Below are 22,695 nucleotides of genomic sequence, written 5' to 3' on the forward strand. Positions count from 1 at the left end.
ATTTGAAGGAAGTATAATTTATTAAAAGCAATTTGAACCAATTAAACTGGGATGTGAAACATGGAAGTATCATTAATTTCAAATCAAATTTTATTTGTCACATGCTTCGTAAACAGGTGTAGACTAACAGTGAGATACTTACTTCCTGGCCTTTCCCAACAATGCAGATATATAAACTCAGCAAAAAAGAAACATTCTCTCACTGTCAACTGCGTTTATTTTCAGCAAACAAAACATGTGTAAATATTTGTATGAACATAAGATTCAAAAACTGAGACATAAACTGTTCCACAGACATGTGACTAACAGAAATGGAATAATGTGTCTCTGAACAAAGGGGGGTCAAAAACAAAAGTAACAGTCAGTATCTGGTGTGGCCACCAGATGCATTAAGTACTGCAGTGCATCTCCTCCTCCTCAGATTTGCCAGTTCCTGCTGTGAGATGTTACCCCACTCTTCCACCAAGGCATCTGCAAGTTCCCGGACATTTCTGGGGGGAATAGCCCTAGCCCTCACCCTCCGATCCAACAGGTCCCAGACGTGCTCAATGGGATTGAGATCCGGGCTTGTCGCTGGCCAGGGCAGAACACTGACATTCCTGTCATGCAGGAAATCATGCACAGGATGAGCAGTATGGCTGGTGGCATTGTCATGCTGGAGGGTCATGTCAGGATGAGCCTGCAGGAAGGGTACCACATGGGGAGGAGGATGTCTTCCCTGTAATGCACAGCATTGAATTGTCTACAATGACAACAAGTTCAGTCCGATGATGCTGTGACACACCGCCCCAGACCGTAACGGACCCTCCACCTCCACATCGATCCCGCTCCAGAGTACAGGCCTCGGTGTAACGCTCATTCCTTCGACGATAAATGCAAATCTGACCATCACCCCTGATGAGACAAAACCGCGACTCGTCAGTGAAGAGCACTTTTTGCCAGTCCTGTCTGTTCCAGCGATGGTGGGTTTGTGCCCACAGGTGACATTGTTGCCGGTGATGTCTGGTGAGGACCTGCCTTACAAGGCACATTCACGCAGCATCTTTCTTTTGGTGTTTTTCAGAGTCAGTAGAAAGGCCTCTTTAGTGTCCTGTGACCTTAATTGCCTACTGTCTGTAAGCGGTTAGTGTCTTAATGACCGTTCCACAGGTGCATGTTCATTAATTGTTTTTGGTTCATTGAACAAGCATGGGAAACAGTGTTTAAACCCTTTACAATGAAGATCTGTGAAGTTTCTTTTTTTCTTTTTTACAAATTATCTTTGAAAGACAGGGTCCTGAAAAAAGGGACATTTCTTTTTTTGCTGAGTTTATATACACTGTATACATTTTTTTTAGAATACAAAAAATGTTAACTTGAGGAATAAGTACACAATGAGTAACGATAACTTGGCTATATACACTAGATACCAGTAACGAGTCGATGTGCAGGGGTATGAGGTAATTGTGGTAGATATGTACTGTACCTATAAGTAGGGGTAAAGTGATTACGCAACAGGATCGATAATAAACTGTAGCAACAGCATACATGGAGTGCACAAAACATAAGGACACCTTCTCTTTCCATGACTTAGACTGACCAGGTGAATCCAGTTGAAAGCTATTATCCCTTATTGATGTCACTTCAATCAGTGTAGATGAAGGGGAGGAGACGGGTTAAAGAAGGATTTTTAAGCCGTGAGACAATTGAGACATGGATTGTTTGTGTGCTATTCAGAGGGTGAATGGGCAAAACTAAATATTTAAGTGCCTTTGAACAGGGTATGGTAGTAGGTGCCAGGTGCACCGGTTTGTGTCAAGAACTGAAACACTGCTGGGTTTGACACTCAAAAGTTTCCCGTGTGTATCAAGAATGGTCCATTACCCAAAGGACTCAACTCAATATTAGGAAGGCGTTCCTAATGTGTGGTGTACTCAGTGTATGTGATGAGTCAAAAGAGTTAGTGCAAAAGGGTCAATGCAGAAAGTCCAGGCAGCTATCTGGTTAACTATTCAGCAGTCTTACGGCATGGGGGTAGAAGCTGTTCAGGGTCATATTGGTTACCGTTTTGGTGCATCTGCTACCGCTTGCCAGTGCGGTAGCATAGAGAACAGTCCACCACTTGGGTGGCTGGAGTCTTTGACAATCTTTAGGAAATTCGAGTGATGCACTAGGCTGTACACACTACCGTCTGTAGCGCCTTGCGGTCGGATGCCAAGCAGTTGCCATACCAAGTGGTGACGCAGCCAGTTATGCGTCAGCATTATAATATGAGGACCTGAGGGCCCATGACAAATCTTTTCAGCCTCCTGAGGGGGAAGAGGTGCTGACCGTGTTGGTGTATGTGGACCATGTTAATTCCTTCGTGATCTGAACACAGAGGAACTTGAAGGTCTCAACCCGCTCCACTACAGCCCTATTGGTGTGGATGGTGGCGTTCTTGGCTCTCTATTTACTGCAGTCCACAATCATCTCCTTTGTCTTGCTGATGTTGAGGGAGAGATTGTTGTCCTGGCACCATACTGCCAGTTCACGGACCTCCTCCCTATTGGCTGTTTCAACATTGTTGGTGATCAGGCCTACCACCGTCGTGTTGTCAGCAAAAGTAATGGTGGTGTTGTCCTGTGCAGCCACGCAGTAGTGGGTTAACAGGGAGTACAGGAGGGAACTAAACACGTACCCCTAAGGGGCTCCGTGTAGAATGTCAGTGAGACCGATGTATTGTTGCCTAACCTCACCACTTGGGGGTGGCCCGTCAGAAGGTTATTCAGTTGCAGAGGGAGTTGTTCAGTCCCAGGGTTATGAGCTTAGTGATGAGCTTGGAGGGCACTATGGTGATGAACTCGGAGCTGTAGTGGATGAACAGCACTCTCACATAGGTGTTCCTCTTGTCCAGGTGGGAGATGGCAGTGTGGAGTACAATAGAGATTGTGTCATCTATGGATCTGTTGGAGGCAGTATGCGATCTGGAGTGGGTCCAGGGTGTCAGGGATTATGGTGTTGATGTGATCCATGCTTCTTCTTTCAAAGCATTTTATGGCTACAAATGTGAGTGCTATGGGCGATAGTCATTTAAATAGGTTACCTTGGCATTCATGGGCTTTGGAACTATGGTGGTCTGCTTGAGACATGTATGTATTACAGACTGTGTCAGGGAGAGGTTAAAAATGTATCCTTGTGAATGTTAATCGGTTTAAAGGTCTTACTCACATCGGCTATGGAGAGTGAGATCACAGTCGCCCAGAACAGCTGGTGCTCTTATGCATGGAGGATGGAGAATGAGAGGATGGCGCCGCAGGAGATGGCTGCCGATCCCGTAACCAATTGTGCTATTGTGTATGTTTTTTTTTGCGTTATTTGTAACTTATTTTGTAGATAATGTTTCTGCCACCGTGTCTTATGACCAAAAAGAGCTTCTAGACATCAGGACAGCGATTACTCACTCCGTACTGGAGGAAATCTTCTTCTTCAACGAGTAGGATGGGAAGGATTTACTTCAGATGCCCAACAAGGCCCTCATCCCCGTCATTTGCAGGAGAAAGAGACGGAGGTATCGTGGACCAAGAGGGTAATACACCTTTACCATCGGTCCTATTAGCCAATGTACAATCATTCAATACTAAAATAAATGAACTATGATCAGGTATATCCTACCAACGGGACGTTAAAAAAGTAGTAATATCTTATGTTTCACCGTGTCGTGGTTGAACAACGACATGATTAACATACAGCTGGCGGGTTTTAAGCTTTTTCGGCTGGATAGAACAGCGTCCTCTGGTAAGACAAGGGGTGGTGGCATATGTAATTTTGTAAACACCAGCTGTTGCATGAAATCTAAGGAAGTCTCAAGGTTTGCTCGCCTGAGGAAGAGTATCTCATGAAAAAGTGTAGACCACACTATTTACCAAGAGAGTTTTCATCTGTATTTTTCATAGCTGTCTTTATACCACCACAAAACAATCCTGGCACTAAAGCTGCACTCAATGAGCTGTATACGGCCATAAGAAAACAGGAAAACTCTCATCCAGAGGCGGCACTCCTAGTGGCCAGGGACTTTAATACAGGGAAACTTAAATCCGTTTGACCTTATTTCTACCAGCATGTTAAATGTGCAGCCACAGGGGAAAAAGTTCTAGACAACTTTTACTCCACACACAGAGACACATACAAATCTCTCCCTCACCCTCCATTTGGCACATCTGACCATAATTCTATCCTCCTAGTTCCTGCTTACAAGCAAATATTCAAGCAGGAAGCACTAGTGACTCGCTCAATACGGAAGTGGTCAGATGAAGCAGATCAAATCAAACTTTATTTGTCACATGGGCCGAATACAACAAGTGTAGACCTTACCGAAAAATGCTTACTACTATGAGATGCTAAGCTACAGGACCGTTTTGCTAGCACAGACTGGAATATGTTCCGGGATTCTTACAAAGGCATTCGGGAGTACACCACATCAGTCACTGGCTTCATCAATACGTGCATCGATGACGTTGTCCCCACAGTGACCGTAAGTACATACCCCAACCAGAAGCCATGGATTACAGGTAACAACCGCACAGACCTAAAGAGTAGAGCTGCCGCTTTCAAGGTGCGGGACTAACCCGGAAGCTTATAAGAAATCCCGCTATGCCGTCCGACGAACCATCAAACAGGCAAAGCGTCAATACAGGACTAAGATTGAATTGTACTACACCGGCTCCGACGCTCATCAGATGTGGCGGGCTTGCAAACTATTACAGACTACAAAGGGAAGCACAGGCACGAGCTGCCCAGTGACACGAGCCTACCAGACAAGCTAAATTACTTCTATACTCGCTTCAGGGCAAGTAACACTGAAGCATGCATGAGAGCATCAACGGTTCCGGACAACTGTGTGATCACACTCTTCGTAGCTGATATAAGAACTTCAAACAGGTCAACATTCACAAGGCCGACAGGGCCAGATGGTTTACCAGGATATGTACTCAGAGCATGCACTGACCAACTGGCAAGCGTCTTCACTGACATGTTCAACCAGTCCCTGACTGAGTCTGTAATACCAACATGTTTCAAGCAGACCACCATAGTCCCTGTGCCCAAGAACACTAAGGCAACCTGCCTAAATGACTACAGACCCGTAGCACTCACGTCTGTAGCCATGAAGTGCTTTGAAAGGCTGGTCATGGCTCACATCAAGACCGTTATCCCAGAAACCCTAGACCCACTCCAATTTGCCCATCGCCCCAACAGATCCACAGATGATGCATTCTCTATTGCACTCCACACTGCCCTTTCCCACCTGGACAAAAAGCAACACCTATGTGAGAATGCTGTCCATTGACTACAGCTCAGCGTTCAACACCATAGTGCCCTTAATGCTCATCACTAAGCTAAGGACCCTGGGATCGAATACCTCCCTCTGCAACTGGATCCTGGACTTCCTGACGAGCCGCCCCCAGGTGGTAAGGGTAGGTAACAAAACATCTGCCACGCTGATATTCAACATGGGGGCCCCTCAGGGGTGCATGCTCAGTCCCCTCCTGCACCCATGACTGCATTGCCAGGCAAGACTCCAACACCATCAAGTTTGCCGATGACACAACAGTTGTAGAACTGATCACAGACAATGATGAGACAGCCTATAGGGAGGAGGTCAGAGAGCTGGCCATGACGTGCCAGGACAACAACCTCTCCCTCAACGTGATCAAGGCAAAGGAGATGATTGTGGACTACAGGAAACGGAGGACCGAGCACGCCCCCATTCTCATCGACGGGGCTGTAGTGGAGCAGGTTGAGAGCTTCTGAGAAGCATTGAAAAGCCAGCGAAATGTATATTATCTATGTCCTTGTTCAGCCACAACTCTTTGAAACATAGAATATTACAGTTCTTCAGGTCTCGTTGATAGGATATGTGGAGGCGAAAGAAGCGCGCACCTGGTTTGGCGAGGTGCTGGCTAGCAGAGTAGAACACGTCAAATGAAAAGGAGAGCTACACACTCTAGGAGCTCAGATGCAACAATTGAATATCAACTTTCTGACAGCCAAGCTGTCTTCATCAGGGTATATTGAGTAACAATGCGGGTCACTAGTTTATATAGAGTTTGAAAGGACACACACAGGTGTCTATAATCATGGCCAGCTGTGGCTTGATTTCATTGGTTGATTTACAGATATAAATAGAACATGTAAAAAAAGAATGAATGGATAACATATGATCATAGATACAACTTGGCTGCATAGGCCTACAAACATTCTTTACAATAGATAGCAAAAACACAAGAATACCTTGTTATTAACTTTTGATGTTTAGTCGTTATACACTAATATTCCACATGAGGGAAGTATTGATGCCGTGGAACATTTTCATTTGCAACGTGACCCAATTGAACTACCCCCCAGGTCATGTATTATAACATTGGCTGAAATAGTACTCACACACAACTATTTGATGTTTCAAATGTGTTTTTTTGTAGAGATGAAGGGTACTGCTATGGGACCCCCTATGGCTCCTAACTTAGTTAATTTGTACGTGGGATGCATGGTGAAACAATAAATCGTCAATCCTCTCAAAAAACATTATTATTTGGAAACGGTACATTGATGATATTTTTGTTTTATGGAGGGTGATACAAAACAGCTCCAGGCATTCCATGCTTCTTACCTCTTGTTCTGAGCACCTGAGATTCACTATGCAATCTGACACACAACAAGTAAGTTTCCTTGATCTTTTGATTTTGTGTGCGGATAATGTTCTATACACAGATATTTACAGGAAACCCACTGATTGTAACAGTTTGTTGAGTGTTGATAGCTGTCACCTGCTTCCCTTGTAAAACAGCTTACCCTACAGGCAATTCTGTCTAATCAAAAGAATTTGCAAAAACAATCAGATTTCCACAGAACCATGGCTGTGATGCAAAGAAAATTCAACGAAAGGGGGTCCTAAAAATGGTCAGATCAATACTGCCGTTGAGAAAATACAAAACAAATCGAGACATAATCTCTTTCAAGCAAAGTCTCGCAAAAAGAAGTATTATTGCATTCTTACTACGCGCTATTCATGTGCTCTGAACAAATTAAGGGAATCGTTCACAAACATTGGCACATTCTAAGATCCGATGACAGTATCGGTAATGTGTTTCTGGACCCTCCATTGGTCACATTCTCAATTGGTAACCACTGATTTACCATCCCAAAATACCCCCGCACAACGTCTCCTTGCGCCAGGTGGAAACTACAAGTGTAATGGCTGCCCTCAATGCAATGGCACTTGCAATGGCAAACTAAAAGTAAGAATCTCTGTGCATCGTAGCACCATTAGGTGGAAAACTCAATATAGCCTTTGCTATATCGGCATAAAACACATCACCCTCCCTAGGAGAGGGGGTGACCTTGACAATTGGCTGTTAAAACGAGAGGCTGCCTGGATCTTTAATTTAAAGACCCTTGCTCCCTTCGAGGTCTCAAGGTAGTCTTTGATCTGAAGCCATTCTTGTGATTCTTGTGTTTTTGTCATCTATTGTAAATAATGTTTGTAGGCCTATGCAGCCAAGTTGTATCTATGATCATATGTTATCCATTCATGTTCTATTTATATCTGTAAATCAACCAATGAAATCAAGCAACAGCTGGCCATGATTATAGACACCTGTGTGTGTCCTTTCAAACTCTATATAAACTATGCAGCTCTCCTTTTCTTTTCCCGTTGATAGGCTGGTCTCGAACAGAGCTCATCCAGTTTGTTCTCTAGTGACTGGACTGTTTGCCAACAGAACGGAGGGTACTGTGTCGTCTTGTCAGGATGCCTGCACGTCTGATTTTTTTGTGCCGTAGCTTCCACTTTCGAGTCCCAGGGACTAGGGCCTGGTACAGAGTAAGCAGAATGTCCAGAGCTGCCGACTCGTTAATGTATAAATTGTCATCCGAATTGAGGTTATTAATGCAAAGAATACACATACCATTTCCAATATTAGTTTGATTATAACTCAAAGATGTCAAACAGTATTTTTCATTATCATGAGACGTTAGATTGTTCCCGTGAAGATAGGCAGAAACACTGGTTAGTTAAGCTCATGCGTAGAAACACGTCCTCATGTCTAACCGCGCTGAACTGAGCATGTGCAGGCTGTCAAATCAAAAACACTCCTTCGATATAAAGTTGTTTTTAAAGAAAATGAAAATGTGTCAGTTTGTAAATTTCACAAGGTTGGTGTAATAACATGATCAACTACTTAAGATATTGTTAAGATATATATTATTATTATATATTATTATATTGGATCAAGTCTAGGCTGTACCATTAGATTTTGAGAAAATGTACAACTAAGGGAGAATGTTTTACTTCTTTCATTGACTACTTATATCCCAAACCACAGCCTGGTCTGCTTGGTCTCTTGGAAATGTATTTAACATGTTTAAGGGAATTTTTAAATATTATAGAATATTTCCAGACCACTGTATTTATTTCAAACTGTTTTGGAAGTATGAGTTTCCAAAATGAAATGTTTCAACGTTATGCTACATGGTATTGAAATAGTAAACATTCATGATGTCAAAATACACATTACTATGGTGATGTGTAGAATAAATAAGCAGTTTGAATTTCATTGAATTCCATTTAAATAAATTACGCTTCAAATTAAATTTCAATTCTGCTACTTGTGGGGTTTCCAATTAAATTAAATTTCCAGAATTGAATTTGAAGTAAAGAGCCATTGCCAACTCAATTAAGAATTAACCCTGGTGTTTGTTTCTGTTCTGTTCGGGTGTGTTTGTAAATTCACTCTGGAGTGTCAGAGAGCGGTCAGAGTGCGCTCTGGCTGTACGTAAATTCAGAGCCTTGTCATATTGTCTGTTTGTAAATTCAGAGGGTTTCAGAGCACACACTGGACGCTCTGGCCAAGGAGTAGGGTTGATTGGAGCATTCTGACCTCACAATGGCAGTCAGGCACCCAAGATAACTGGCTGAAGTTAGTTAGCTTGCTAGCTATTTCCAGACACAAATGAGAGAACACCTCTATTTTTCTCGCCTTAGCAGAGCTGATTAGGCTCTTTTCATGTTACCCAGAGTGTTGGTGACTAACTGTGCTGCTGGCAACAATTGAATTCTGTTTTTTGCCTACGTTTAAAATCAAATCAAATTTTATTAGTCACATACACATGGTTAGCAGATGTTAATGTGAGTATAGCGACATGCTTGTGCTTCTAGTTCCAACAGTGCAGTAATATCTGATAAGTAGTCTAACAGTTCCACAACTACCTTATACACACAAATCTAAAGGGATGGAATAGGAATATGTACATATAAATATAAGGATGAGCGATGGCCGAGCGGCAGAGATGAGATGCAATAGATGATATTAAAATACAGTATGAGATGAGTAATGTAAGATATGTAAACATTATTAAAGTGGCATTATTTAAAGTGACTAGTGATCCATTTATTAAAGTGGCCAATGATTTGAGTCTGTATGTAGGCAGCAGCCTCTGTGTTAGTTATGGCTGTTTAACAGTCTGATGACCTTGAGATAGAAGCTGTTTTTCAGCCTCTCGGTTCCAGCTTTGATGCACCTGTACTGACCTACGCCGAAGAACTTAAAACTTTCAACCTTCTCCACTACCGTCCCATCGATGTGGATAGGGGGGGTGCACCCTCTGCTGTTTCCTGAAGCCCACGATCATCTCCTTTGTTTTGTTGACATTGAGTGAGAGGTTGTTTTCCTGATACCACACTCCTCCGAGTGGCCTCACCTCCTCCCTAACACCGGACATATTCAGTGGGTTTTCAGCATTTGTAAATTCATCAGTTATTCTGCACACTCAGACGAGAGTGCTCTGAAATCGGAGTAGCAAGAGTGAATTTACGAACGCACCCTTCATGTCTGTCAGGGAGAAGCAGAGACTGTGTGTGTGTGTGTAGAGATGTCTCCTTGACCTCTGTGTGTTCCTCAACTCCTTATCTGGGGCAGAGTGTTTTTGGAGGGATTTGCCTCGGCTTCCCACTCCATCACTGATGAACTCATTGTCTATCAAAAATGGGATCAGGACAATCGAAGAATATTGAAACATCAACGTCTCTTGTGTGTGTGTATGTATGGCGGTTGCGTTGATTTTCGATTTGGTAAATGTTAGCAGTGGTCATGCTTGTCTCATTCCTGTGCTTGCAAATGTGCACGGAATTTCTCTGTGTGTTTATTTAACTGTGTCTATGTGGAGAGAGAGAAACAACAGCACGTACACACTCTCAATCTCATGCAGGTACACACACACACACACACACACACACACACACACACACACACACACACACACACACACACACACACACACACACACACACACACACACACACACACACACACACACACACACACACACACACACACACACACACACTGAGCCACACTGTGTTTTAAATCATCCCTGCTGCACATGGCTGTATATCCTTGAAAATCTTAAATATTTGATGACTTCATCATTGATGGGGCATGACACCTGGGCTGCCTGCACCCTGCCTGCTCTGTTCCAGCTCTGTACCAGCTCTCCCCAGCCACAGGAAGGGTGATGTAATACCAAATGGTGGTCCCCACCCAGGGGATTCTACTGGGGCTCAGGATTGAGGAAGATGTTGAGTATTTTTCATGAGTGATGGTAAATCACATCTATACGACTATTCTGATGATAGCGATTATAAGACATTTTATCCCTATGACACATCTAATGTACCCATGTTTTAGAGGAGTAAACCTTGTCCATTGACCTGTGTGTGTGTGTGTGCGTGTGTGTTTGTGCGTGCATGCGCACACTGATGTGTGTGTGTGTGCACACTGATGTGTGTTTGTGCTAGCTTGTATTTCTAAATGTTTTTAGTCTGAATGCAGGCTGCTTGCCTAGCAGGGACCATAACGATGGTTGTCAGGACTGGCTGGTTGCTAGGTAACAATTACCTGACTGTGCTTTGCTCACGCAGAGTTACACAGAGGGCTGTGTGTGTAGGGGAACGGAAAAATAGAGCAGAGCACGTTACTGCTGGGCAGTGTTTCAGATTCCTACCCTGACCACATGGAATGGTTGTATTTCTATGAGTTTAGGCTGAACTGAATATTGTTGTTTATTCTCTGGGATGGAATGGTAATTTGATCATGTTCCCTTTGATGCTGTATTCGTGAGGACTCCTTGGTGCTATATTTCTTTACGTGTTTGTTTAACCAGGCAAGTCTGTTAAGAACAAATTCTTATTTACAAACCCTTCCCTCACCCGGACGATGCTGGGCTAATTGTGCGCCGCACTATGGGACTCCCGATCACGGCCGGTTGTGATATAACCCGGGATCAAACCAGGGTGTGTAGTGACGCCTCTAGCATTGAGATGCTGTGCCTCGGGTATACAGTACACTCTTAGAAAGTGTATACTGTAGGATAACCTTTTGAAGAACCCTTTTGGTTCGAGGTAGAGCCATTTTTCCCCCACAAAGGCGTCTACTTCTGCAGGGGTAGTCAACTCTTACCCCACGAGGTTGGGAGCCAGCTCGTTTTCTGTTCTGCCTGATACTTAACTGCACACACTGAGTGTCCCAGGTTTAAATCAGTTCCTGGTTAGAGGGGAACAATGGGAAAACATGCAGTGGAACTGGCTTCCAGGTCCAGAGTGGAGTTTGAAGGTCCTGTAAGTACAGCTGCAGGACCCTTTTGGAAACTTTTTTTCGAAGTGTATATAGGTTAGAGGTTGCATTAGGGTTGTGGGTGTTGCATTGGTAAAACTGAAAGTGAGTCTGTACTGTAAGTTGTGAACATGCTGGTTGGGGTGGACATAGATTTATGTGTGGTCTGTGGTTAAGCTGTGTGAGTCCATGGGAAGATGAGGTGATGCAGGGCCATACGGCTGTGTGTCAGATGTTTGTCTGTCTGAAACAGTTCTATATCATTTTTATTCGATAGGCCAATCTGTTCTGTTCTACATCTATGAGCCAGCTTTTGTTCCAAAATCATTTTTGTTTCTAACGAATCAGGGGGTCAAATAATAATCATAACCTCAATTAGTTGATTAGTTATAATCAGAAGATGAATTCATCTCTGAGTAGCTGATTTGCTGAACTTCAAGTGGCTACTAGTAAGTGGTATATACTCTCAAATGGTGAACACATTTTAGCTACGAAGAACTAAACTTTTCCTTTCTAATAATATAACCAGCCATTTAAAGATGCACTATGCAGAAAAAGCTCTGCCATTTCCTGGTTGCTAAAATTAAAATAGTTTGCCTAATTTCAGTTTGTGACAAAACAAGCAATCATTGTGTCGATAATCATTGTACCATCTAAAGCACTGTGAAATATATTTTTCATAACTAAAAATATAGTATTTTCAGATGTTTGAAACTGGTGTACAAAACCGAAAATAAAATATGCAAAAACGATACTTAAGAACGGGAAGCATAGAAATATCACACATAGAACTGATCTATAACTCACATGTCTATGCAAATTTGATCGGGTCACCCAGAAAGTTACATATTGTAGCTATAAAATACCCCATTTTCTTCAAAATATTATAAAAAATAAATATATTTTTTAAATTTAATATGACTGTTCATGTTAAACTTGTTGTATTGTGTTTTTAACGATCTATACACATTGAATAGTGTCATTACAATATATATTAATAAGCAGCTTCCATCATGGTCAGGGGTCTGTGTGGAGAGATGCTGGCCAATGCCCCCAAAATGGCTGGCCAGCTCCCCAGACATGGATGATATATTTGGAGATCATTAAACGGTCCTAAATGAGACCCTGGCGTGAGAGAGAGCCCTGGCCATCTGGCCCCATTGTGACTCCTCTCCTTCTGGGAGACTGAGGGCTTCATTCAAACACAGCAGAGAGGGAGCGCGTCAGGGGCTCTGATTGGACAGACGCTGACTGAACCTGGCAGCTCTTAGCAAATCAGGGAACTGTTGTTCTCAATTACCTCAGCCCACCTCGCTTGCTGTTTGTGCATGTCTGTCTTATCTTTCTCTTTCTCTCCATTTCTCTCTCTCACTCTCTCTACTTCCCCCTCTCACAATTTCTCTCTGTCTATTTCTGTCTTTCTCTTTTCCTCTTCCTTCCTCCTCTCTCTCTCTCTCTCTCTCTCTCTCTCTCTCTCTCTGTGCCTGTGGGTGAAGTTGAGCAGACGTGGTGAGGTCCATCAGCTATGTGGCAGCTGAAACATTCACTGCTGCTAATCAACCAGCTCTGATTTGGTCCCAAAATGATGACTTCACCAGAGTGTAATGAATATACTGCCACTGCCAGACAGGAATTACATGTGCTACTTGTGAAACCAAAAGAAACATGTAATTCCTTGGTAAACAACACATGTATGGCACGACAACAATAGTCAGAGGAGTGGGCTGAAGCACATACAGATCCAACACCTGGCACACAAAATGTTCAAATTTTCTATGCAAATTGTGTATTATGAAATGAGGCGTAACCATTGTTCCTGTGTGGTTTCCCTGTGCAGGTAACAAGCTGAACAAGGACTTGAAGCACTACCTGAGCCTGAGGTTTCAGAAGTCCTCCCCCGACCATGAGCTCCAACAGACCATCAGAGCTAACCTCTACCACCATGCTATGCCTTGTGAGTTCCACCCCCTAATCTTCAGTCTCATCTTCGTCTTCCTCCTCCTAAAACTCCTCATCATCCTCACAATATTCCTTCTCTGCCACCCCTTTCACCCCACCTCATCTTTCCCTCTAACTCCTCATAATACCCCCCACCCCACCCATAAAGGAACATACATTCTTAGAAAAAAAGGTGCTATCTCGGACCTTAAAGGGTTCTTCGGCTGTGGGTTCCATGTAGAACCATTTCCAGAGAGGGTTCTATATGGAATCCAAAAGGGTTCTACCTGGAATCAAATCTCCTATGGGGACTGCCCAAAAACCCATTTTTCTAAGTGTGTAGACACAAATAAGCCATTCAGATGTACCGTAATCAAATAAAAATGTTCTGGGTTTTTGGAACACCAGTGATCCACTTGTCCTCCCGACACTGGAAATCTGCCCTCCCAGATGTTTCACTTAACTACAGTATAGTGTGTGGTGTGGTGGGCCAATGACCTGGGTGGATGCCAGAACAGACAACTGTGTACTGTGAGGTCAGCTCATTATCTGTTGGATGTGATTGGTGCTGGGCATGGTACACTTCTGCAGTACAACATTATGTGACAGTTTACTCCATGTAGTCGCTGATACATTTGAATAGTATGTTTTTGAAAGTGGAGCTTTATATTCAAAATATTCTGGTCGAGTGGTCTGTTGTGGATAGGCCGTGAACCTTCCTCTGAAACAATGAAGCCCTGCTAATCAATCACAGTGTATATTGTCAAGGACCTGACAGCAGTTGCTCACGTGTGTGAGTGTGTGTTTGGCTGCATGTGTGTGTGGCTGTTGTGATGTTCTCAGTGGGGACGTTGTTTTCATGATCACATGTCTCAGTCACAAGCAAAATCCCATCAGTGGAGAAAGACATTCCCTCTCCTACCACACAGCACCTCTTTATGCATCTGGGATGTGAAACTGTGTGTGTGTGTGTGTGTGTGTGTGTGTGTGTGTGTGTGTGTGTGTGTGTGTGTGTGTGTGTGTGTGTGTGTGTGTGTGTGTGTGTGTGTGTGTGTGTGTGTGTGTGTGTGTGTGTGTGTGTGGCTTTACCTATTTTATTTTTTGTCTCTCTTTTTCTCCCATTCGCTCTCTGTGTATCCTTCTTTCTCTCTCTCTGTATCCTTCTTTCTCTCTCTGTATCCTTCTTTCTCTCTCTCTGTATCCTTCTTTCTCTCTCTGTATCCTTCTTTCTCTCTCTCTGTATCCTTCTTTCTACCTCTGTATCCTTCTTTCTCTCTCTGTATCCTTCTTTCTCTCTCTCTGTATCCTTCTTTCTCTCTCTGTATCCTTCTTTCTCTCTCTGTATCCTTCTTTCTCTCTCTCTGTATCCTTCTTTCTCTCTCTCTGTATCCTTCTTTCTCTCTCTGTATCCTTCTTTCTCTCTCTCTGTATCCTTCTTTCTACCTCTGTATCCTACTTTCTCTCTCTCTGTATCCTTCTTTCTCTCTCTCTGTATCCCTCTTTCTTCCTCTCTCACCTCTTTCTCTCCCTCTCTGCATCCCTCTTTCTCTCGTTCTCTGTATCCCTCTTTCTCCCTCTCTCCCCTCTTTCTCTCCCTCTCTGCACCCCTCTTTCTCTCTCTCTGTATCCCTCTTTCTCCCTCTCTCCCTCTCTGTATCCCTCTTTCTCTCGTTCTCTGTATCCCTCTTTCTCCCTCTCTCCCATCTTTCTCTCCCTCTCTGCACCCTTCTTTCTCTCTCTCTGTATCCCTCTTTCTCCCTCTCTCCCTCTCTGTATCCCTCTTTCTCTCGTTCTCTGTATCCCTCTTTCTCCCTCTCTCCCCTCTTTCTCTCCCTCTCTGTATCCCTCTTTCTCCCTCTCTCCCCTCTTTCTCTCCCTCTCTGCACCCCTCTTTCTCTCTCTCCCCTCTTTCTCTCCCTCTCTGCACCCCTCTTTCTCTCTCTCTGTATCCCTCTTTCTCTCTCTCCCCTGTATCCCTCTTTCTCTCGTTCTCTGTATCCCTCTTTCTCTCATTCTCCTTATCCCTCTTTCTCTCTCTCCCCTGTATCCCTCTTTCTCTCGTTCTCTGTATCCCTCTTTCTCCCTCTCTCCCCTCTTTCTCTCCCTCGCTGTATCCCTCTTTCTCCCTCTCTCCCCTCTTTCTCTCCCTCTCTGCACCCCTCTTTCTCTCTCTCCCCTCTTTCTCTCCCTCTCTGCACCCCTCTTTCTCTCTCTCTGTATCCCTCTTTCTCTCTCTCCCCTGTATCCCTCTTTCTCTCGTTCTCTGTATCCCTCTTTCTCTTGTTCTCCTTATCCCTTTCTCTCTCTCCCCTGTATCCCTCTTTCTCTCGTTCTCCTTATCCCTCTTTCTCTCGTTCTCCTTATCCCTCTTTCTCTCTCTCCCCTGTATCCCTCTTTCTCTCTCCTCTGCATCCTTATTTCTCTCTCTGTATCCTTCTTTGTCGCTCTACCTCTGTATCCCTCTTTCTCTCTCTCTCTCTGTCCCTCCTCTCTCTCTCGCTCATTCACTCTCTGTATCCCTCTTTCCCTCTCTCTCTCTGTCCCTCCTCTCTCTCTGTCGCTCATTCACTCTCTGTATCCCTCTTTCCCTCTCTTTGTATGCTTCTTTCTCTCTCTGTATCCCTCTTTATCTCTCTTCTCTGTATCCCTCTTTATCTCTCTTCTCTGTATCCCTCTTTCTCTCTCTCCTCTGTGACTGGTAAATCCTCTATGAGCTGCTCTCCCGGTAGCCTGACTGGGATTATGATGTTCTGATATATTGAAAATAGATTTGCTGCCTGATTATGTGATGAACATGTTGAGCTCTAGACAATATCCCAACAGGGAGATGGGGAAATGACCCAGGCTCAGAGGACAGAAAGAGCAGGAATTCCCAAAACATCCATACTGTCCTGGCGGGTCCACCAAATCCAACATGACTGGGTTTTTTTGTGTGTGTTTTATTTTTCCTTTTATTTAAGTAGGCAAGTCAGCTAAGAACCAATTCTTATTTTCAATGACGGCCAGGAACAGTGGGGCGGCAGGGTAGTCTAGTGGTTAGAGCGATTTCTTGCCAAACATACACTATTTATGTCATGGCATGATCAGGGAGTTGGCTAAGCACTACACCACTGACTGCTTTTGGAATCTTGATCTCCTTCCTAGGGGAAAGACAAGCGATTGTAGATAAACACACATGCAATTCTTGTTGCCTTCACACGTTCACCTGTATTTCAGTGGGGAACCCTGGGCAGAGTAATGTGGAGAAGAGGGATGGTTAAAATAAATGGAGCCAGAGAGACCAGTGCTTAGTCAGATAGTTGCCCCTGGATATAGCCATTGATAAATGCACAAAGATGAGCCCCTGTTTAATCATTCATAGGAAATACTCCTTCTTATTTGATTAAATCTGAAATTAAAATGGTCTGGCCCTAAAATTAAACTTCTGGATAGGTTTTTCAGAAATCCCAGTTGGAAAATTCCCGGAAGCAGGAAATCCTGAACCCTCCAACCAGGATTTCCGGAAAACCTTGACATTTTGCGAAAGTTACTGGAATTTGGCAACCCTAATCATGTCTGTCCATGTTTATGTTTTTTCCTCTCTCAACATCTCTCTCTCTTGCTCCCAGTTCCATGCCACCGATTTCAATTAAACTCAAATGGTTCTATGACATGACAAGACAAATCTTTAACTCCCAAAGCAGTGAAATAAAATGGACCCACACTCCTTCTCTGTCCTCTCTTTCCCTTTGTCTCCCTCCTTCTCCTCCCCCTTTCCCAGCACATGTGTTGTTGTCTCTCTGCCAACTTCTTGTCTCCCCATGCCTGACTCTAACAGGTGCTTGTTTCTCCGCCACAGGCTCGAGTGTTGCTTTGTGTTTCTAGGAAGAGGACACTCGCCATGTGAACTCCCCACCCCCTCCTTCCCTTTCTCCCTCCTTCCCAGCCCTGCTGCTACAGATGGCCTTTGTTATCATGTGCCGCAAATGTCACAATTGACAGAGAAGCTTCTCTCTCTCGCTCTCTCTCTCGGGATTCATTTCCATCTCACGTCTACAGCTGCTGCTCTGCTCCAACATGAAGGTTATCTCAGCATTATCCCAGTGTTAGAGTCACCTAGCAAACCAACCGACCAACCCTCCATCCCTCCCCCACATTATCTCTCTGCCCCCTCTCTCTCCTCTCTTTCATTTCAAATCCTCTACTGATTGTCAGCGTCCCTGTAGCTTGACGGTGGCTCTCTCTCTGTCACACGCTCCTGCTGTCCCTCCGTTTCTGCTCTCTCTCTGTCACACGCTCCTGCTGTCTCTCCGTTTCTGCCCTCTCTCTGTCACACGCTCCTGCTGTCTCTCCGTTTCTGCTCTCTCTCTGTCACACGCTCCTGCTGTCTCTCCGTTTCTGCTCTCTCTCTGTCACACGCTCCTGCTGTCTCTCCGTTTCTGCTCTCTCTCTGTCACACGCTCCTGCTGTCTCTCCGTTTCTGCTCTCTCTCTGTCACACGCTCCTGCTGTCTCTCCGTTTCTGCTCTCTCTCTGTCACACGCTCCTGCTGTCTCTCCGTTTCTGCTCTCTCTCTGTCACACGCTCCTGCTGTCTCTCCGTTTCTGCTCTCTCTCTGTCACACGCTCCTGCTGTCCCTCCGTTTCTGCTCTCTCTCTGTCACACGCTCCTGCTGTCTCTCCGTTTCTGCTCTCTCTCTGTCACACGCTCCTGCTGTCTCTCCATTTCTGCTCTCTCTCTGTCACACGCTCCTGCTGTCTCTCCGTTTCTGCTCTCTCTCTGTCACACGCTCCTGCTGTCTCTCCGTTTCTGCTCTCTCTCTGTCACACGCTCCTGCTGTCTCTCCATTTCTGCTCTCTCTCTGTCACACGCTCCTGCTGTCTCTCCGTTTCTGCTCTCTCTCTGTCACACGCTCCTGCTGTCTCTCCGTTTCTGCTCTCTCTCTGTCACACGCTCCTGCTGTCTCTCCATTTCTGCTCTCTCTCTGTCACACGCTCCTGCTGTCTCTCCGTTTCTGCTCTCTCTCTGTCACACGCTCCTGCTGTCTCTCCATTTCTGCTCTCTCTCTGTCACACGCTCCTGCTGTCTCTCCGTTTCTGCTCTCTCTCTGTCATACGCTCCTGCTGTCTCTCCGTTTCTGCTCTCTCTCTGTCACACGCTCCTGCTGTCTCTCCATTTCTGCTCTCTCTCTGTCACACGCTCCTGCTGTCTCTCCGTTTCTGCTCTCTCTCTGTCATACGCTCCTGCTGTCTCTCCATTTCTGCTCTCTCTCTGTCACACGCTCCTGCTGTCCCTCCGTTTCTGCTCTCTCTCTGTCACACGCTCCTGCTGTCTCTCCGTTTCTGCTCTCTCTCTGTCACACGCTCCTGCTGTCCCTCCGTTTCTGCTCTCTCTCTGTCACACGCTCCTGCTGTCTCTCCGTTTCTGCTCTCTCTCTGTCACACGCTCCTGCTGTCTCTCCGTTTCTGCTCTCTCTCTGTCATACGCTCCTGCTGTCTCTCCGTTTCTGCTCTCTCTCTGTCACACGCTCCTGCTGTCCCTCCGTTTCTGCTCTCTCTCTGTCACACGCTCCTGCTGTCTCTCCGTTTCTGCTCTCTCTCTGTCATACGCTCCTGCTGTCTCTCCGTTTCTGCTCTCTCTCTGTCACACGCTCCTGCTGTCCCTCCGTTTCTGCTCTCTCTCTGTCACACGCTCCTGCTGTCTCTCCATTTCTGCTCTCTCTCTGTCACACGCTCCTGCTGTCCCTCCGTTTCTGCTCTCTCTCTGTCACACGCTCCTGCTGTCTCTCCGTTTCTGCTCTCTCTCTGTCACACGCTCCTGCTGTCCCTCCGTTTCTGCTCTCTCTCTGTCACACGCTCCTGCTGTCTCTCCGTTTCTGCTCTCTCTCTGTCACACGCTCCTGCTGTCTCTCCGTTTCTGCTCTCTCTCTGTCACACGCTCCTGCTGTCCCTCCGTTTCTGCTCTCTCTCTGTCACACGCTCCTGCTGTCTCTCCGTTTCTGCTCTCTCTCTGTCACACGCTCCTGCTGTCTCTCCGTTTCTGCTCTCTCTCTGTCACACGCTCCTGCTGTCCCTCCGTTTCTGCTCTCTCTCTGTCACACGCTCCTGCTGTCTCTCCGTTTCTGCTCTCTCTCTGTCACACGCTCCTGCTGTCCCTCCGTTTCTGCTCTCTCTCTCTCACTCTCTGCCTCCCTCTCATTCAACCTCACTCTCTCGCTTTCCCATTTTCTACTCCACCGCCGAGCTGGGGAAATCATTGTTGGGAGACAAATTTCTCTGTTTGCAGCTCACACAAAGAAAGGATTACGGCTTGATTCACTGGCTCCGTCTCTCCACATCCAGGCAAGTGGCAGCTCTTCTTATTCATTCCTTCTCCGTCTCCTTCATTGTCGCCGTCTACCATCCGTTCGGTGAAGCCTGTGATGTATGCAGGGGAGCAAGGAGGGAAATGCATGGCAGAATGTGATTGTGGTTGATGGTGTGTATATAAGCTAAAAAGGAATCGGGGGAGGTGGGGTTGGAGGTTGGGGGTGGGGATGAGGTGAAGGAAGGGGAGGAGGGGTTGGAGGTTGGGGGTGGGGATGAGGTGAAGGAAGGGGAGGAGGGGTTGGAGGTTGGGGGTGGGGATGAGGTGAAGGAAGGGGAGGTGGGGTTGGAGGTTGGAGGTTGGGGGTGGGGATGAGGTGAAGGAAGGGGAGGTGGGGTTGTAGGTTGGGGGTGGGGATGAGGGTGGGGATGAGGTGAAGGAAGGGGAGATGGGGAGGGGTTGGGGGTTGAGGTGGGGATGAGGTGAAGAAAGGAGAAGGGAGAGTGGGTTTGGAGGTTGGGAGTTGGGGGTGGGGATGAGGTGAAGGAAAGGGAGGGAGAGGCAGGCACACTAGGTCAGGCACGTCCAAACCAGAGGGACAGATGGCAAGTAGCCGTGGAGCTTTTTTTTCTTCATTTTTTAATTTGCAGGCTTTGTGTAAGGCCCACTAGTACACAGACCTTCTTTTCAAGGAGCCAGAGACTGCTGCACTCTGTAACTGAAAGAAAAGGGTGGCTAGGGGAGGTGTGGGCAGTCTGAAGAAGGAGTAGGAGAGAGGGGGTCGCTGTGGAGGCAGAGTAGGATAGAGAGGGGGTCGCTGTGGAGGCAGAGTAGGAGAGAGAGGAGGGGTCGCTGTGGAGGCAGAGTAGTATAGAGAGGGGGGTCGCTGTGGAGGCAGAGTAGGATAGAGAGGGGGGTCGCTGTGGAGGCAGAGTAGGAGAGAGAGGAGGGGTCGCTGTGGAGGCAGACTAGTATAGAGAGGGGGGGTCGCTGTGGAGGCAGAGTAGCATGGAGAGGGGGATTACTATGGAGGCAGAGTAGGATAGAGAGGGGGGTTGCTGTGGAGGCAGAGTAGGATAGAGAGGGGGGTCACTGTGGAGGCAGACTAGTATAGAGATGGGGGTTGCTGTGGAAGCAGAGTAGGATAGAGAGGGGGGATAACTGTGGAGGCAGAGTAGGATATAGAGGGGGGGTTGCTGTGAAGGCAGAGTAGGATAGAGAGAGGGGTCACTGTGGAGGCAGACTAGTATAGAGAGGGGGGGTTGCTGTGGAGGCAGAGTAGGATATAGAGAGGGGGTTTTCTGTGGAGGCTGAGTAGGGAGAGAGAGGAGGGTCGCTGTGGAGGCAGAGTAGTATAGAGAGGGGGGGTCGCTGTGGAGGCAGAGTAGCATAGAGAGGGGGATTACTGTGGAGGCAGAGTAGGATATAGAGGGGGGGTCGCTGTGGAGGCAGAGTAGGATAGAGATGGGGGGTTGCTGTGGAGGCAGACTAGTATAGAGAGGGGGGGTCGCTGTGGAGGCAGAGTAGCATAGAGAGGGGGATTACTGTGGAGGCAGAGTAGGATAGAGAGGGGGGTCACTGGAGGCAGAGTAGCATAGAGAGGAGGATTACTGTGGAGTCAGAGTAGGATAGAGAGGGGGGGTTGCTGTGGAGGCAGAGTAGGATAGAGATGGGGGTTGCTGTGGAGGCAGACTAGTATAGAGTGGGAGGGGTTGCTGTGGAGGCAGAGTAGAATAGAGAGGAGGGGTTGCTGTGGAGGCAGAGTAGGATAGAGAGGGGGGATTACTGTGGAGGCAGAGAAGGATAGAGAGAGGGGGTCACTGTGGAGGCAGAGTAGGATAGAAAGGGGGGGTTGCTGTGGAGGCAGAGTAGGATAGAGAGGGGGAGTCGCTGTGGAGGCAGAGTAGGATAGAAAGGGGGGGTCGCTGTGGAGGCAGAGTAGGATAGAGAGGAGGGGTTGCTGTGGAGACAGAGTAGGATATCAAATCAAATCACATGTATTTATATAGCCCTTCGTACATCAGCTGATATCTCAAAATGCTGTACAGAAACACAGCCTAAAACCCCAAACAGCAAGCAATGCAGGTGTAGAAGCACGGCTAGAGAGGGGGGTTGCTGTGGAGGCAGAGTAGGATAGAGGGGGGGTTGCTGTGGAGGCAGAGTATGTTTTTCAAAAGGGGTGGATAGGAGAAGAGGGGGTAGAGGGGGGTCACCTGCCCCAGAATGCATGGAGGTCAGGTCCAGATGCTGTGGGAACAAAAGGGCTTTTCTGGGGGAATGGCAGGGGGGAAGCGTGGCACTCGCCATTGTGTGTGTCGCTGCATTGCAGGGTGCTGCCGGAGAGCCTCATGCTAATGTTGGTCATTCAGTCCTCTAATGGATGGGCACAAGCTTCTGTTAGCCTGCTTTTCACAGTCACTCGGTTAATATATATATATATATAATATTTCCTTCATGTAGCCAGACTAGCGCCTGCGCTAACAAATCTAGGCATTCGGTACGAGAGGAAGAAGCGATAGCGGAATGGTAACGTCAAAGCGATAGCGTCAAGGAAGTTGGGCAAATGTGTTTGTGCATTTTAATGACATGATGACAGGTGCTGAGTAGTGTGTGTTGTTGTGTGTGCGTATGTATGTGTGTGTGTAGGCGGATTGTGTGTATGTATGTATGTGTGTGGGTAATGCATCATATGTCTTTTGAAGCCGTATTAAACCCCAATGAAGTAAACACACACACACACACACTTTGTGTGATTGACAACCCAGCAGTAGGAGTGGGTGGTGGAGGGCACTGGGGGTGGCAGCCTTTGACTTTACTATTCCTTATACCAATGTGCAGATCATCCAAAA

At 46.2% G+C, this 22,695-nt stretch overlaps 1 protein-coding gene across 1 annotated transcript in view; it reads left to right on the forward strand.

The window, feature by feature from the left end:
- The window catches only part of LOC118360276 (membrane-associated guanylate kinase, WW and PDZ domain-containing protein 1-like), a 228,660-nt gene that overhangs the window by 80,068 nt on the left and 125,897 nt on the right, over nt 1-22,695 (forward strand). The window contains 1 exon segment of the mRNA XM_052481927.1: nt 13,462-13,578. Within this exon segment, the coding sequence (XP_052337887.1) occupies nt 13,462-13,578 (117 nt within the window).

This window comes from Oncorhynchus keta, chromosome 27 (assembly GCF_023373465.1).
Source record: "Oncorhynchus keta strain PuntledgeMale-10-30-2019 chromosome 27, Oket_V2, whole genome shotgun sequence".
Taxonomy (NCBI): domain Eukaryota; kingdom Metazoa; phylum Chordata; class Actinopteri; order Salmoniformes; family Salmonidae; genus Oncorhynchus; species Oncorhynchus keta.